We start from the raw sequence: 16,257 nt of genomic DNA, 5'->3' as shown, positions 1-16,257 counted from the left end.
GAACCCTTGTACCAAGCTTCAGAATTACCGTGAAGTGAGAGCATACTTGGTCTCCCAGTTCACCATGTTCAAGCATAATAGTAGGGATATGAAGGGACTTGTACCAAGAAGTTGTTAAACTGAAGTAGTGGTAACATGGAAGAGACACAGCTGGTGGTGCTGGAGCCTGGTCTCTGCCATCAACCTGTAAGCGAACAGGGTGTGAGGAGAGTTTTATGTAATCCTTTGGGGCAGGCTCACCAAGTGAAAAAATGAGTCTGTGCTCTCTGTTGTGCATGCCTGCTGGGGAAGGCCTGAGCCTGGGAAGAGACAGCTCTTATTTATGGGTAAGGGGAGAATTATTGAGGTGGGTGATTTTTTTATGGTGTTTTTTTGTTTGTTTGTTTGGGGTTTTTTTTTTGGAGAACAACCCTTTCGGTCTGGTGTAAGTTAAGGGGAGGGGGGGAGCAGGGAAGTCCCATAAAAAAGTAAGCAATTTTTTTTTCTCCTGCTGCTGTGGTTTAACCTTGGCCGGCAAATTAACCACCTCCCACCCCGGCCCCAGCCACTTGCTCACTTGCTCCTCCCGGTGGAACAGGGGAGAGAATTGGAAGAGTAAAAGTGAGAAAACTCGTGGGTTGAGGTAAAGACAGTTCAATAAGTAAAGCAAACGCTGCATGCACAAGCAAAGTGAAACAAGGAATTAATTCACCACTCCCCATGGCAGATGGGTGCTCAGCCATCTCCAGGAAAGTAGGGCTCCATTATGTGTAATGGTGACTTGGGAAGACAAACACCATCACTTTGAAAGCCCCTTCTTTCTTCTTCTTTCACCAGCTTTACATGCTCAGCATGACACCATATGGTGTGGAATAGCCCCGTGGTCAGTTGGGATCAGCTGTCCTGGCTGTGTCCCCTCCCAGCTTGTTGTGTCCAACTCCCAACTCACTGGTGGGGTGAGAGGCAGAAAAGGCCTTGGCTCTGTGTAAGCACACTGCCATTGCTGTTATCAAAATGTTTCAGACACAATAGAGTAAGACAATAAGCAGTACAGCAAGCAGTGAAAACAAAAAGCAGACACCAGTGAGCACTAGATTCTAATATACAGCATGACAAGCAAGCCCCATGGCAGCACAGAAGCCTGCCAATTGATACCTAAACAGCTATAACAGCTATAAATTCAATCTCACACATTCCAGTCAAATCTTTCATTATCACCTGGTGAACACACAAGTAAGATGGGTGGCCAATGAGAGAAAGGAAGAAAAGTTCTTAGTTGCTCTGGCAGTTGCCCAGGAGAATGGGCTGAAACTCTGACTGTAGAAGGCTTAGGTTGCTCTATCCACCCTCCTTCAGAAGGATTTGTGATGACTTGGAGAGTAAATAGACCAAGGAGTAGGGGCAAGGCTGGTTACAGAACCCTGTGGGCTCTGGTACATGACTCTGATCTCTTATCCCTGTTGGAGGATAGAGAGACTCTAAGCCATTCAAATAGAAACTGCAACAAGTCTTTCTGGATGAAAACCTGACCAATCTGGGAAAAGGGAAAAGAAATGTAATAAGTAGAGCTCAACAAGAACATATCCTGAATACCATCGACACCAGAGGGCTGTTGCTAACCTAAGGTACATCTTCGTTGGTATCCATAAAATCTTACTTGCCCTGCAGTTTGTGAAGAGAGAAAAGGAAGATAAGTCTTCCTCTGTGTGTTTGCTTTGTCTGTGACATTCTTAGTAAGAGCCAAGGAGAGTTACAGCTTTGGGGATGGTCTTAATCTACAATAAGATTGCTGGTGGAGCAGCTGTTTGCATGTAGATTTATATGTGTAGGTGCTCAATGCGTGCTTAGCTGCTGCAGAAATGAGACTGAGCTGAGCATGACTTGCGTGCAGTCAGATGATGTGCACTGTGGAAACCCATTTACCACAGTAGCTACAGCTATCAGTTAAAGTCAGTGCTGTTTTCTGCTTGCTAGCCTTTTGATAAAGCAGTTAGGTTACCACAAAGAATTAGCAGCAGTTTTTGATAGCCTCCAAATTTCTTGCTCTTCTAGCTCTTGTCTCTGCGTTCATTCGCATTGTGTCAGCTCTGCAGAGTTCAGACTGTGTTGTGACCAAACAGTCATAGATGACAACAGATGGATGGAATGGGGCTGTGTCTATAAATGTGACAGGAGCAGTTTCATGGCGCTGTGTCAGCAGAATCATTGTCTGCATCCTCCAGGTGTCATTCTGCAGCAACCACGCAAGGCAGCAATTTACACCAGCTTATCTGGCTGCACTAGAAAGGATGAGGGGCAGCAAGGTAGAGGCCTAAAAGCTGCACGAAGGAGGGAGTGCAGTGATATGGCATTTCCTATAAAGCTAAACAACATTTCTGTATGTTAGTGTGCTGGGACTGAAAAGCTTGTTTGGTTTGTGGTTTGATGTTTTTCTTGATTACTGAAGTTTAGGTGAGGTTTTGGCCATGGCTCCTTCAGTAGCTGGTTCAGATGTGAAATGAGGCTCGCAGACCTTGACATGTGGTCAGTCATGAATAGAAGCAATGAATGAACAACAAAGATCAGGATCATGTTCCAGCTCTGTGGAAGCCATGGAGTTCCCCGTTCTCTACCCTCTTCTCCTCCTTGCACCTGTAATGCTCTAACTCAGCCTTAGACAGGCTCTGTCCTGGGGTTTGGGCAATCACCCACCTTGTCAGTCTTAAACCTGGTCCATGTGCACAAGGTACTACAAAGCTAATAAATCAGGCCAAGGTTCACTGATGCCCTCAGACCAGCTGAGGTTTGTGGACAAACTGAGGCTTGCCCCCTCAGAGAGCCCCAGCACCCTGAGGAGTTTAGTGCCTTGTCTTCTGTGTTTTACCTTCTCTGTACCATATTAATGCCCCAATTCTAAGCCCAGGTAGCTACTATCAGCTGTGTAACCAATTCGCCAAAAAATTAAATAGATGCTATAACAGATAATGGGAGGGTAAAAGAAAGAAAAGAAAAGAAAAGAAAATTAAAAGAGAAAAGAAAAAGGCTGTGTTTGGAAGGGTTGTGAAGAGTGTAGAAAGGCCCGACAGCTGTGTAACCTGGGGATGTGAAACACACAGACACAGGCAAGCATGCCTAGACCTAGTAAAGCTGCTGCTGCTGCAGTACTTTCCCACTTCTGCCCTTATGTAAGCTGACGTCTCACAGGAATATCATTAACATCTCATTGTGGAGATGTAGCAGATTGGGTGGGACTCAAAGCAGGTTGCATTTGTCATGTTGCTGTTATATGCTGTCAACTTGCTGACAAGTCACTGTCATGGAATCATAGAATCAGGGTTGGAAAGGAGCTTAAGATCGTCTACTTCCAACTCCCTTGCCATGGGCAGGGACACCTCACACTAAATCATATCACCCAAGGGATGGAGCATTCACAGCTTCTTTGAGCAACCCATTCCAGTGATTCACCACCCTTATAGTAAAGAACTTCTTCCTTATATCCAATCTAAATTTGAACTCAAAGGGTCAGCCAGGAAGGGGACTGCAAAGCATCAGGAAGGGCTGCCTGGGCACAAGCTGGCTCTTTCATTGCTGCTGACTGTTGTTGCTGGAGCTGTGCTTTCCAAAAGTCATTTTATCAAACAGTCCCAGACAGCAACCTGCACCTTGGTCAGTGCAGCTTCTGCTTCAGTGCTGTGTTGTTTGCTGGTTAAGTGCAAAACAACCATTTCTCATGTTTAGAGGCCTGTCAAGATGCAAAGATCACACTCAGACCACTGCAGTGTGAGGCTTACCGTAATTTCAGCCACAGAATTTGTGGGTGACATAGCTCAGCACTAAATGGCAGAAGCAGCAAGAAACAATGATCCAAGTCATGAAAATCAGAAGCTTCAAGGGTCCTAATTACTTGGGTTTTAATTGTGAGAAATGCATCCAGGCACCTCAAAGAATCTACGGTCATTTTGGAAACTAAGACAGGAAAACTCCTGATAAATGGGAAGGGAGAATTCTCTACAGCAGCATGTGGTGCAGCCTAGTCCAGTTGTCTTTGGGGTGAGGCCTAATTTCATCACAAATTGTGATTATTTTCTTTTTTAATTTTTTTTTTTTTTCTGAAGATTCTTCTTGCTCTCTGACAGTGAAAATCATGTTTGTGTTTCTTCAATTAACCTTTTGGGTTTTGACTCTTTGGATTACAGTCTGTCACAGAGGACCATCAACAACTGCTTGATATCCCATTTCCTCTGTGTTGTTTCTCACTTGCTACCTTACTGTTTTTAGCCATTCTGCAAGAGCCCCATTAAAGAGCTCTATAGGTACATCATGCCTCTAGCAAAGCGACTTGCGTCCCCCTTCTCCCCTCCCAGTCACTGAGGTACCAACTGCTGGTTTTAGCTACCCTCCTGTGTGTTTCAGAGCATGCTGCTGTGGAGTTGCTCAGTGGTTCCTAACAGTTCAGCCCCTGGGAGAGCACAGTTCTGCAGCGCTGGATTTGTGCTGCTGCACAGTCCCTTTGTGCGGGCTTTTGCCAGGGCCGAGGCTCTAGCTGTAGCTTTCATCTCCCTGTTCGCATCACACTCGTGCTGGAGCCCTTTTACAGGGCTAAAGCAGAGCATGTACCTGGTAAGGGATAACTACTGCAGGGTAATTTCAAGCAGACAGGTCTGCTGTCAGCAGTGGTGAGCTGCGTGGGACGCTGAGGCAAAACACTTGCTCTGTTTCGCATGTCACAGCTGGCACAGAAATTGGAAACCTGTTCACCAGAGTGTTTAACAAGCAGCACCTCTGGCCACTGCAGTTTTTCTGTTGCTAGACTCACCACAGGTTTCAATAAGTTAGGCTGCTGCCTTACAAGAAAAAACATAGCAGTGCTCCTGAAGTAATTCTTTACAGGTTTATTCTCCCGCTTAAAACCATGTACCTATGGCTATTGCACCACTAGGGATGGCAGGAGAGAGACCTCTCTGTGGATTTGACCTGGTTTAGAACTAAATAAAGGTAATTTGTAGATTTATTGGGGAGTGCTTTTCTAAGCATGCACATAGCAGCCTGTGACTGTGGTCTGTCCTGAGGTAGGAGCATTTGAGCTCTGTCCTACTGCGAAACAAAGTTGGTTATAAGAGGCCTAATTTACAGGGCTAACACAGAATACAGTTTATTTCCCCTGTGTTTACACCATTAGCCTGTCACCAGTAACTGCTTTCACTGATCATGAATTTGAGAAGAAGCGTATGTATCTCCAAGACAGTTTGTTTTATTCCAAAAGCCTTGAAGTCTGAGGAACATACAGCTTGCTGTCTGGCCTTTTCTTAGGGGATAGAACTTCCTCCCTAGAGCTTTGCAACCAAGCTCAGTAAAAGAGAAGTAGGATATAGCCTGTGTTATCTTCTAATGGTCCTTCCTGGCCTTAAATCTATTCGCTGCAATAATTAAACCTGCCAAACTTTCAGGGCTTTATACAGAGGACTCTGATGGCAGAAGAAGAATGTGTCTCTGTCTCAAAGGAGAGGCAGGGCTCCGTAGGGCCCTCAGGCTGGCCTGGGTGCAAGGTCGAACATCAGACCAGCTCTTAGGAAAACGGATCGTTGCAGCGGACAGACGGAGCTTGCTGAAGGACATTGCTGCTTTGCCCCGTTTCGTGGCCAAACAGGGCTCCAGCGTACAGAGCCCGCAGCAGCCCAGCTATGTTCCTGGGTCTGTAAAGAACAGAAGACGAGCAAGAGCCAGACACAAAGAGCCGAGCCTACGAGAGACGCGCTGCTCTCTTGGACCCCGATGCAGGACCGCCCTGCGACCAGGGCACGGGCCGCACCTAGCACCGAGCACTCCCCGCAGCGGCCGGGCGGGGGCAGCCGGGGGCCCCGCTCCGCCCTCCGCCTTCCGGGCCAGGCCGGGCCTGCCCGCGCCGGCCCCGCTCGGGATGCTGCTGACGCGGGCGGGGGTCAGGACCCCGCCGCCCCTGGCGGCCCTGGCGCAGGTGCTGCGGCTGGAGCAGGGCCGCCGCACCGGCCTCCTGTTCCCGCTGCAGAAGCTGGAGCGGTACTTGGCTCCCGGCACCGACACGGCGCGATTCCGCGTCTTCCAGCCCGGCCTTCCCGCCCTGCAGCGCGCAGAAGCGTTCTTCAAGTCCGGCCGCGACCACCCCATCGACTACGTGAGCTCCGCCGTCCGCATGGCACACGCCCCGCTGCTCGCCCTGCCCGAGGTCAGGTACCAGCGCAGCGCGGCCGGGGGGGCTGGCGAGGGGAGGTGTGGAAGTCTCTCACTGCCTCTCCTCCTGCAGGTGTGCTTCATCGGCCGAAGCAACGTGGGGAAATCATCTTTAATCCGGGCCTTGTTCTCGCTGTCCCCAGAAGTGGAGGTCAGAGTGTCAAAAACCCCGGTGAGTGACCTTTGTAACTTCCTGCACCCTTGGTCAGCGGTTGGTGCCAGCCTAGAGGATGAGGCTGAGAAGGGCAGGAGGAACCAAGCTCTTGGAAGCAGCAGGAGAACGTGCCAGCCATGGTGGCTGCCAGCCTGTGGCTGATGTGGGCCTTGCTGTAGCAAAGGAGAAGGTGGAAGGAGCCTAGTTTAGCCCTACAGCCAGGGCTGGCACATGTGCCAGACAGAAGAGTCGTGCAAGCTGAGCAGAGGACCCATGAAGGCATTTTTAGTCTCTTTTAAGGATAGAGCCACAAAGGATTACTACAAAGGCAGGAGCCCAGGCAGCTTAGAGCAACTGTAGTATTTTTGCAGCCTTCTTTGGACAGGGGATAGCATGGTGTAGGGTATGGTACAGATAAGTACCATTTGGTGGAACATCTCCTAGTCGACTGCTTGAAGCAACTTTTTAAAACCATGTCCTTCCTTCACCTTACCTACATACTCTCCACAGGGCCACACCAAGAAGATGAATTTCTTCAAAGTAGGGAAGTACTTTACTCTGGTGGATATGCCAGGATATGGCTACCGTGCCCCGCAAGACTTTGTGGAGATGGTGGAGGCTTACCTGCAGGAACGGCACAAGTAAGGGCCCTACAGTGCAATGAAAACCTGATACAGTGTCATGTAATTAGATGGTAAATGCAGGAAGAGCAGCAGTGGTACTGTTGATTAGTTCTGACATTGTTTCCCTGGGAATCACTGTAATGTGATTCATGCTTAGATCAAAATAAGAGAGAAGATTATGATGCTGCTCCATGCTGGCCCTTGGCTCCTGAGATTGGATTTTCTTGGCCCTTCCTGTCCCCAGATTCTACGTTACTTGTTCTTGCTTATGAATTTGGAAGTAGCAGAGCAGGCATGAAACAACGGTTGCTTGTGTTTCTGGCAGCTTGAAGAGGACCTTTATGTTAGTTGATGGTGTAGCAGGACTCCATAAGACAGATCATATTGCAGTAGAGATGCTGGAAGAGTTTGGGATTCCTTATGTGGTAGGTAATGCTTTGTTCTTATCTTGGTTATAAACTATAGATCATCTATAAAGGCATGTACTCTCTACCTGAGCTTATCCAAGTTATCTTACCAAAGCAGTAACAGCCCCTTTATTGTTAATAAATGTGTTGAAAGGGGTAAGTGGAATTTAAGGGATTTTTTGCTTGATTTATTAAATGGACGCTTTCTTTTTCGGTGCCCAGCTTGAGGAGCTTGAAATGTTCTGCTAGTTATGCAAGCTAGAGAAGCATTTTGGTGAACTGTATTGTACTATTTTTCCCCCCAGATATGATTCAGAGCTTTCAGCCTACCTTGGAGGATGGTCCAGGACTCTTAGCAGGTTTCAGGCTAGCAGCAAAATAATCCTCTTTTCCTCTTTTAATTTTCCCTTTCTGGATCCATGCAGATAGTGTTAACAAAAATTGACCGAGCTTCCAGAGGACTGTTGTTAAAGAATGTACTGGAGATCCAGGAGTATGTAAAGGAGAAAACTCAGGGATGCTTTCCTCAGCTATTCCTGGTCAGGTAAAGCTCTTCTCCATTGCAGCCATGCATGTGCATGGAGTTCCGTTTTCAAGGCTGCTTCTTCCTTTGGCCTTTTTCCGAGGGGGCAGCAGTCCCTGTGCTGCGTGCTAGTGGGCTTTGCCATTCTATTTGGAGTTGTGTTAACAGTAGCAAGTTGTAGTTGTTGTTTACCAAAGTTGTACTGCACTGCAGGAAATTACATTTAATACAGCCAGTGGCTGAGTTTGCTTGTATTGCTCCAAGCTGTGTCAACATCTCTTCTTTGTTTCCACAGTTCCCTGGAGTTTTCAGGGGTTCATCTGCTAAGGTGTTTTGTAGCCCATGTTACTGGAAACCTGCCCATGGTAGAGGCCAGCTGAAAAGACTGGTTCCTCACCTGTTCAGCACCTCCAGAACAAAAGGTACAAATCTGGATTGTTGTAAATAACCCAAGGTACTAGGCTTCATTTTTTGATAAATAAATATTTATAAGGCTAAAGTTTTTCTTTAAGAAACTCATCGGTTCAGGAAGTTTGCACTATGAATTTATCCAGGTTATTACAAAACTGTTTTATAAAACCTCTGGGACTGTGCCAAAGAGAAAAAGGGAAAGAGAACCTCTAAAGAGAAGCTAGGGTTTAAATGCATCGTTTCCTCTCCTTCCACCAAAATGTTCAAAGAGCTACCACTGCATGCCTAAGCTCTACTGTGTTTAAGATGTGAGAGATGATAGTCTAGTAATCCCATTCATAAAAAGGCATTTAGTCTAGAGAAGAAAAACTATAGCTCTAACATTAAGCAAACTATACTTGCCAAGTTGAATTGAATGACAGGTTTGCTTCTCTGTTTATGTAGCAGGGGCTAAACCACAGCCCCTATGCAACCTGCCTGCTTTAAGGTGACCTTGAGTAGAAACAGCCACGTTCTCTGTTCAAGGTGTGTTTAGGAGTTCTCATGTATCTTATTTTTGTAACTCTTCTGCATTGTGCTGTCAATAGGTCAATTGGATCTCTAGCTTCCACGTCTTAGCAGCGATCAAACCTGTGACTCTCGTAATATTTTACCTCTAATACCAAAATGCTCCAGAACAAATGAGCCAATGGGATGCTTTATCCTAGGGGGAAGTGCAGTAGTATCTTAACATATGAACACATGCAGGGCAATACTTTGGGAATAATCTTTTCTTAGTATCTTAAAATGACCATAAATCTTGCCAAGATCTCAGCCTTGACTGAAGAGCCTCTGAAGATAAGCCTGTATATCTAAAAGAAGGTTAGTTCGTTTTTAGTCCCTCTTCTAAACAAAACCCCTTAAAGTGCTAGGAAATCTTTTATTAGTCACTTTAATACAGTAGATGTGGCTGGTAAATCTATTTATATTAAAAATGCTTTGAAATGGCAGCAGACTGTGAACTGGACCCCATGACCCTTGCCTTGAGGTGTCTCCTTAGTGGAAGCCATGCAGAGCTAGGTCATGTATTTTGCTACTGCTGTACTAGAAACAGTAGGTACAACCTTATCATGAAGAACCAGCTTTACCTCTAGACACATCTCAGTTTTCTGCTGTGTTGGTCAAAAATCTTCATTTACAAGCGATTCAAACACTGGAATCACTCACATTTTGCTCAGCCGTCTGCAGGAGGGAACACCACAGTTGATTACACTCGGAAATCGGTGCCCCTTTCTTCCCCCCTCACTGATCAGTGATGGGCCTGGCAGTGTACTGAAGCAGTGGAGATCATTTCAGTTTTAAAAGCTTTTGATGTCTTGTTTGTGGTGTATACACCACACTGCAGGCACCCAGCATTGCCTTGTAAAGCTTTGCCTCTTCTGCATCTGTTACTTACAGAAATGATGTCGAGTACTAGCTTCTGTGGAAAAGGATTTCACTTTGTGCATCTTTTCTGCTCTTTCAGCAGTACTTTCTCGTCTTTCTTCCCCTGGGGTGTGGTGTAGTCTGTTACTATAACCCTGACACTACAAAGCTGGTATTTTTGCAACAGTCGCTATAGCATAGAATGCATTTTAGTAGGGACCTTGACCAGGTACTATGTCAATAATTCTATTTATGCATCTTACAGCATTCTCCTGCTTAAGTGTTGTGGAAACAAAATAGGACCAGAACCCATTCACAGAAGAGTGAAAGGAGGGAGAAGTAAGTTGTGGGTTTTCCCCATCCTACAAACTGGGCATACTATGACGAAAGGAACAGAAGTAAGAAAAGGCAAACTGACCTTATATTACATCCCAAAATAAAAATGACTAGTGAATAAATTACAAGGTGTGACTTACCTCTACAGCCCTCTAGATGAGAAGCCACCTTCTCTGCAATATACTATAACCAGCCCTGTAGCTTTTCTTCTCATCCGATGCATTTACAGCCAATTGGCACCACCAATGAAGAGGAAAGCAGGCATCCTTTCCTCAGCTGTATAAATGATATTAATACTGGCTGTGGTAACTGCAATTTGATCTGCTCCTAAGAAATACCTGCAGCACTAAGCCCGTAAGCACAGCTTTATTTTAACACTAATTTAACACTGTCCAAACACTTCTTGAATACTGGATCTCTAATTACTTCAGATATAATTAGTCTGCTTTTACGCATTTCATATATAACCACAGAAAACTGGTTTGCTCAATAAGGTAATTACTGAGACCCATCAAGTGTTTATGTAAATACACAGCAGATATTTTTTCAGGAAAGGTAGCTCACATTTCTGTATTCTAGTAACCTGCAGTGGCATTTGTGCGCTTGTGACACATTTACAAAGTTTATACAATACAATAAATCCACCACTTGCACAGATGTAGCTACATGAACCAGTATTTTCTTTGAAAAACATTGAGAATGATGGAGAACATAGTATGCCAAGCAGTAAGGGGGTTTGTGGGGCAGGGAATAAATTTTAGTACTCTTTTTGCTAATGCTGTTCTCCAGGAAGTTCTCCTCCACTCGATCTTTTGTGATGAGACTGTTGCTCTCACTCCTGATGCAAGCACAGAAGATGGTGTGTAGGGAAGGCTGCTGAGACAGACACCAGAAGGCACTGTACTCACTTTGATTTCATTCCTTGGGATCCTTCACTGCTTCATCAAGACTCTGACTGCTCTCCAGTATGTTCTTGTTTCTCCAATGTTTGCATCTCGGCTGCACGTTTCCCTTCTTCAGCTTCCTAGAGAAAAAATGTTGCCCTGTGTGAACAAGGCGTTTATTACACTAGGAGAGTAAGCCTCCTACTGGAGACATAATGGATTTTTCTTTATAAGGAAAAATTAAGAGGAAGTTTTTTCTCAAACCAAAACCTCACAAAGACACAAGAAACTTGTGTTTCTCAAGCATCAGCATTAACTGCTCACAACAATTTATGAAGGATGTAAGCTATTGTACAGTTCAGAAGTAGTATTTAACAGGGCAAAACAAGATCGAATCAAGATCCGTGTAGATTCAGCAGGACATCAGAACCACAGCTGCCTTTGTGCCTGGACATGATAAAAGATGCTGCACTGATGTTTAGAGATTCTGTTTCATCTGAAAAAATATGTTATTCGGCCCCAATTACAAAAGATTTCAGAAATTCTAGAAACTTGTGATGGAAAAAATAAAATATGAAACAATACCTGCCAAGCATGATTACATGTTCCATAATCACTTAATCAAGCAAGGAGGAGGAACTTACCCCAACTCATGCTAAAAACAATAGAGAGAAAATTAAAGCCCAGTCTTCTGTCTTGTCTAAGCCATATTGGTGCTACATTCAAGCACTAAAACGGCTTGCAGTTTTCTCCCTTTGTATCTATATTTACTTAGCCTGTATTTAAAACCATGGCATTTATAAGAAAGATCAGAAGAGGAATAAAACCCCTACAAGTTTACTTTCACCTTTCACCTCTTTTTGTTTTTTAATGGTCTAAGAGCTATAAAGTCTTCAGTATTTATAATTCATGCAGATTACAAGGACGTTTATTTGTATGGAGCCTGACAGGGCAGGCACCAGTATCTTACCTTAATATTGTTAAGTTTCATCTTCAGTTTCTCTTCAACAGACCTGGGCATCAGCAAAAGTGTGTTGTCTCCCAAGTCACAAAGGATCTGAAAGGGAAATTCCAGGAGTTCATTTGGGATCCTCTTTCCATAAGACCCTGTCACAAAGCAGTGTACCGTCTTTCAGCTTCTTAGTACCAGCGAAAAACCCCAAAGTAACAGGCCCACTGACTTCTGTGTGACACTGCTGCTATTTCTCCAAAAATGGAAGATGCAAACTGAAATTTACTTTGAGCTTTCATACAGCACATCCACTGGTTTTCATATTTGCAGAACACACACATTTATGTTTAGTATGTAAGTGCATAGGAACAGTCAGCCTTAAGTCACAAATCAACTCCCAATGAAAGGCAAAGAGGAAGTTGATCTCATTAGCTGTTCTGTAATTACCTGTTACAATGATAAATGTACCTTCTTCACAAGCTTTGGGATGAGAGGAGATGCAGTAAACGTGACTGCGTGGTGAGAACACGTCACAGACTACCAGGGTAAGAAAGTGGATGGACGTTTCACCCTTTTTGAGTAACTCCAAGAAGTTTCTGTACCAGACACCTCACGAGGTCCATTTCAAACCACATTATCCTCATCTGACATCCTAGTAATGGGTATCATATACAGATTTGGATAGGGTTGCCAAATCAATCTCAGAGTAATTAGTTTGTGCCACAATTCAAATCTGGAAAAATACAACTTTTTTGTAAATTAAAGAAATTACAAGAAGAAAACGATGCTCATAGCATCCCTGCTTCTGCAGGAATAGGATTTTACAGGCTTAAGCATGCTCATCTTTGCATTGCGGGCAAAGCTATTTGCTTTACAGTTAGTTATACAGTCCGTAGCAATAGTGATTGATTCAAGATAAACAGTCCATACTCCAGCTTCTCCCTGCAGTCCCCAAATCACCCCTTTCTGGGCCAAGGCAAGTGCCTGTACAGCCCAACCCCAAGCTGTGTGTGCTGGGTCAGCGAGCTCTCTGGAGTCCTTATACTGACACAGGCTGGTGCCAGAGGCAGCAGCACCCCAGCCAGGGAGAGAGAGCTCTCTGGTCCTACCCCCGTGTTTCTTTGCATGCATCAAACCGTTTCTCAAGCAAGGCAAGCGTTTGCCTGCACTGGGAGGTGGGTACATAGGTAGTTGCTGTAGCTAGAGAACTAAAACAAGAAGCAAGGTCTACACCTGCAAAAGGGAATTAAAACTTTACAGGGGCTTTCTTCCTCCTGAAGAAAACTCACAACGTTAAAGTCCTTCTGACACCAAAGCAGCGGGAACGACACCGACCTTGGAAGCAGAACCGCCGCCAGGGTGGTGCTTGCAGCGGCCACGCACTCAGGTACCCACCGCCCCCCGCTGGGGTACCGACGGCCGCCGCGGGCGGAGCCTCCCCCACGGGGGCGGGACTAGAGAAGCGGAAGCCCTTCCGGCCGCCCGGAAGCGCCCTGCGCGGTCTGGCAGCATGGCTGATGAAGAGGAGGACGCGCCGGTGAGTGATGGGAAGGGGTTGTGTGCTTCTTCTTCCTGCTGGGCTGGAGCCTTTTGGTCACATCCCAGATGTGAGGAGAGGGGAGAGGAGGGAAGGGGGCCCGCCGCACCGAACGCTGATGGCCGTCTCTCCTCCGCTATGCTCGTCTAGTTTGAAGAAGACGCGGAAGAAGCTGGATGCGGCTTGGATGGTGGACAAGGCAAGAGGAAGAGGCTGTTCTCCAAAGAACGTGAGTAGAGCCCGGCCAGAAAGCCCAGCGCCGCGCTGACGGGTCTCTTGCTGCGGAACTTACTGCAGCATTGGTTTAAGGACAATGCCCTTCCCCTAAACACAGCTGAAACACTGAGGAGGTAGCTGTGGAGTTACAGGCTTATTTTACTTAACAAAACTTCGACTTCCATTCTGTGCCCTGGCTGAAAGTGCACAAAGCTGTTGTGTAGGCCCCCTAAAAAACATTGCTAATTCATTCTGTGAACCTAAGTGTGCTAGCGGTCAGTCACACTGTCAGTACCTGGTAGGATAAATCCATATTTAAAGGTTATCATTGTCCATGCTTATGTATATACAGCACTGGGGTTTTGTTGCCTTCTGTCTGTCTGCTTATTTCCTGTATGTTTGTTCAAGAATCATCTGGCCCAACAGACAAGTGCCATCCTCTACATATGTGTGGGCTCTAACTAGATGCATGCAGCTGAAATGGATGAAAGAAGCCTCATGCTGAGTGTTTCTTTCTGCAGTAAGATGCATGATGTATGGATTCGGGGATGACCAGAACCCTTACACAGAGTCAGTGGACATTCTTGAGGACCTGGTAATAGAGTTTATCACAGAAATGGTAAGTCAGCTCTAGACAGCATTGTCAAAACATTCTCAACAAAGGGGTTAATACCTCTGACTCAAATATTGCATTATCCCAGGCCCAAAACTCTGATGTTAGTAGGAAAAAGCTAAACCTAAACCTTGCTCTGCCAAGATTAAATCAAAATCCATGCATCTTGCTCTATGTGGATTTAAAATGGTGCCTGGAGTCCTTAAGCTCAGTATTGGGTGGGAGGGGGGAAATACACAACTGACTTTGGGGTTTGCTGTGACATCACTGTATATGCAGCTGACAAAAGAGAAGGCTCAGCTTTGAAAGTCTGACTTTTTGTGTTCTTCCGATGTCTTTACATGGACAGGATTGTAGCTCTGCACTACAAAAGAAATGCAGGTGGGCCTTGAAGTTGTTGCTGTCCCAGATAATTAGATACTGTTTGAAAGTTTGTTTAAAAAACAAAACCACACCAGTTATTCCGACTGTTTGCAGATCCCTTTTCCTTGAAAGATTGGTCTTGCTTTCCCCACATCAAAATGCCCTAAACTGTCCTGTGACAGTTACCTCACATTGCCTCCATGTTCTACCTGCTGCTGTTCACCTTCAAGCACTCTGCAGGCTGGGAGTCCTACATATAATCTGACTTCAGTTTTGATGCTGTTACTGTTACATCTATATAGTGGTGTCCTGGGTTCAGCAGTAGCAGTCATGTTTTTTCCTTTGTGTTGGCTGGTGCAGTGCTGTGTTTTGACTTCTAGTTTGAGAACAGTGTTGGTGAAGCCGATGTTTTCGGTTGTTGCTAAATGATGTTTACCCTGACCAAGGACTCTGTGAGGCTCATGCTCTGCCAGGGAGGAGGGGAAGCTGTGAGGAAGCAGAGACGGGGCGCCTGACCCGGGCTAGCCGGGGAGGTATTCCATACCACAGCACGTCATGCCCGGGGTGGGGGGTAACTGGGAGTTACCCGGAAGGACAGGAGCTTCTGGGTGGAACTCGCTTTCTTGGCCGGTGGTATCGTATTCTCTTCCTTTGTTATTTTCCCTTATCATTGTTTTAGCTGATAGTAGCGGTGGTGATTTGTTGCTGGACTGTTCTTGTCTCAACCCGTAGGAGTTGCACTCTCTCGATCCTCCTCCCCGTTCCTCCGGGAGCGGGGAAGGGGAGAGCCCCGGTGCAGGGGGGGGGGAAGACGGACACGGACCTTGATTGTTGTCAGCTCGGCACCACTCACTGGGAGTGAGTGAACAAGTTACCTGACTGGGTTTAAACCACGACAAGTGGTATGTGCTGGGTATAAATGATAGGCAGACAGGGACAGCAGAGCAACAGTAAGTCCATGGTATACTGGGAAGTTCTCTTGAGACTATGATGGTGCCCAGATCCTGCAGTTGCTTACTTTTTGATTATAAAGTGGCAAGAAATAAAGTGGAATTGAGAGCTTAAAAAATAATTAAGGAGCAAAGGAACTGTGTTGACTTTCCTTGTTTCCTCTAACAGACACACAAGGCCATGTCAATTGGACGGCAGGGTCGTGTACAGGTTGAGGACATTGTCTTTCTGATACGCAAGGACCCTCGGAAGTTTGCCAGAGTTAAAGACCTCCTAACTATGAATGAAGAACTGAAACGAGCCAGAAAGGCCTTTGATGAAGCAAACTATGGATCCTGATTCTGTGCACAAGTTGCACTGAGGCATTATTTGGGCACTTGCTGCCCAAAAGGAAGGAACATCATGCATGTTGTTTGGAGGAACTATTCAGAATGGAGGTCACTGCTGGAATGTCTGCCCTCACTCCCAGCCTTTTCTGAGAAGTATTCAAGCAGCTGGATGTTGTCTATGTGGTATACTTGGGTATTTTTGTATTGGTCTATGAATTGAGAAAAGAGCAGTAGCAGAAAGTCCAAAGTAGAACTGTGTTGAATCAGATATCTAAAGGGCTAATTATGTATGATTCTCTACAACTGTTTCAGTTACTGCTGGGTATTCCTGTGACAGGAAACCTAAAAAATGGATCTCAGTTAATGAGACAACTTGCCTTCAAGCCCAA

General features: G+C 45.7%; 2 protein-coding genes across 3 annotated transcripts; both read left to right on the top strand.

Annotated features, from left to right (window-relative positions):
* The first annotated feature begins 5,849 nt into the window (after nucleotides 1-5,849).
* Nucleotides 5,850-10,151, top strand: GTPBP8 (GTP binding protein 8 (putative)). 2 transcript variants are annotated; one of them, XM_061453837.1, is made up of 7 exons: nucleotides 5,850-6,109; nucleotides 6,239-6,337; nucleotides 6,830-6,960; nucleotides 7,268-7,367; nucleotides 7,775-7,893; nucleotides 8,168-8,294; nucleotides 9,953-10,151. In XM_061453837.1, the coding sequence occupies exons 1-6, from the start codon at nucleotides 5,876-5,878 to the stop codon at nucleotides 8,250-8,252; spliced, it is 768 nt and encodes a 255-aa protein (XP_061309821.1). In that variant the 5' UTR covers nucleotides 5,850-5,875; the 3' UTR covers nucleotides 8,253-8,294; nucleotides 9,953-10,151. The 2 variants fall into 2 exon arrangements, with proteins under 2 accessions (XP_061309821.1, XP_061309820.1); XM_061453836.1 differs by having other exon boundaries at nucleotides 5,850-6,160.
* Nucleotides 10,152-13,299: 3,148 nt separating this feature from the next.
* Nucleotides 13,300-16,098, top strand: TAF13 (TATA-box binding protein associated factor 13). The gene is made up of 4 exons (XM_061453835.1): nucleotides 13,300-13,396; nucleotides 13,547-13,625; nucleotides 14,134-14,231; nucleotides 15,708-16,098. Exons 1-4 carry the CDS (start codon nucleotides 13,370-13,372, stop codon nucleotides 15,876-15,878), a joined length of 375 nt encoding a protein of 124 aa, XP_061309819.1. The 5' UTR covers nucleotides 13,300-13,369; the 3' UTR covers nucleotides 15,879-16,098.
* The last annotated feature ends 159 nt before the right edge of the window (nucleotides 16,099-16,257 follow it).

The sequence above is a fragment of the Pezoporus flaviventris genome, unplaced genomic scaffold, assembly GCF_033815535.1.
Source record: "Pezoporus flaviventris isolate CSIRO_AGI_PZ_B2104156 unplaced genomic scaffold, CSIRO_AGI_Pfla_v1 ptg000015l, whole genome shotgun sequence".
Classification (NCBI taxonomy): Eukaryota; Metazoa; Chordata; class Aves; order Psittaciformes; family Psittacidae; genus Pezoporus; species Pezoporus flaviventris.
The sequence above is the reverse complement of the archived record's forward strand: the minus strand, read 5'-3'. Positions and strand labels throughout refer to the sequence as shown.

Bases quoted from the DNA above. Each gene is read 5' to 3' on its own strand.
- GTPBP8 (XM_061453836.1), top strand. From the start codon at position 5,876: ATGCTGCTGACGCGGGCGGGGGTCAGGACCCCGCCGCCCCTGGCGGCC. The intron at 6,161-6,238 runs GTCAGGTACCAG...CTCCTCCTGCAG, and splicing joins CGCTGCTCGCCCTGCCCGAG to GTGTGCTTCATCGGCCGAAG. The intron at 6,338-6,829 runs GTGAGTGACCTT...TACTCTCCACAG, and splicing joins TCAGAGTGTCAAAAACCCCG to GGCCACACCAAGAAGATGAA.
- TAF13 (XM_061453835.1), top strand. From the start codon at position 13,370: ATGGCTGATGAAGAGGAGGACGCGCCG. The intron at 13,397-13,546 runs GTGAGTGATGGG...ATGCTCGTCTAG, and splicing joins ATGAAGAGGAGGACGCGCCG to TTTGAAGAAGACGCGGAAGA. The intron at 14,232-15,707 runs GTAAGTCAGCTC...TTCCTCTAACAG, and splicing joins TAGAGTTTATCACAGAAATG to ACACACAAGGCCATGTCAAT.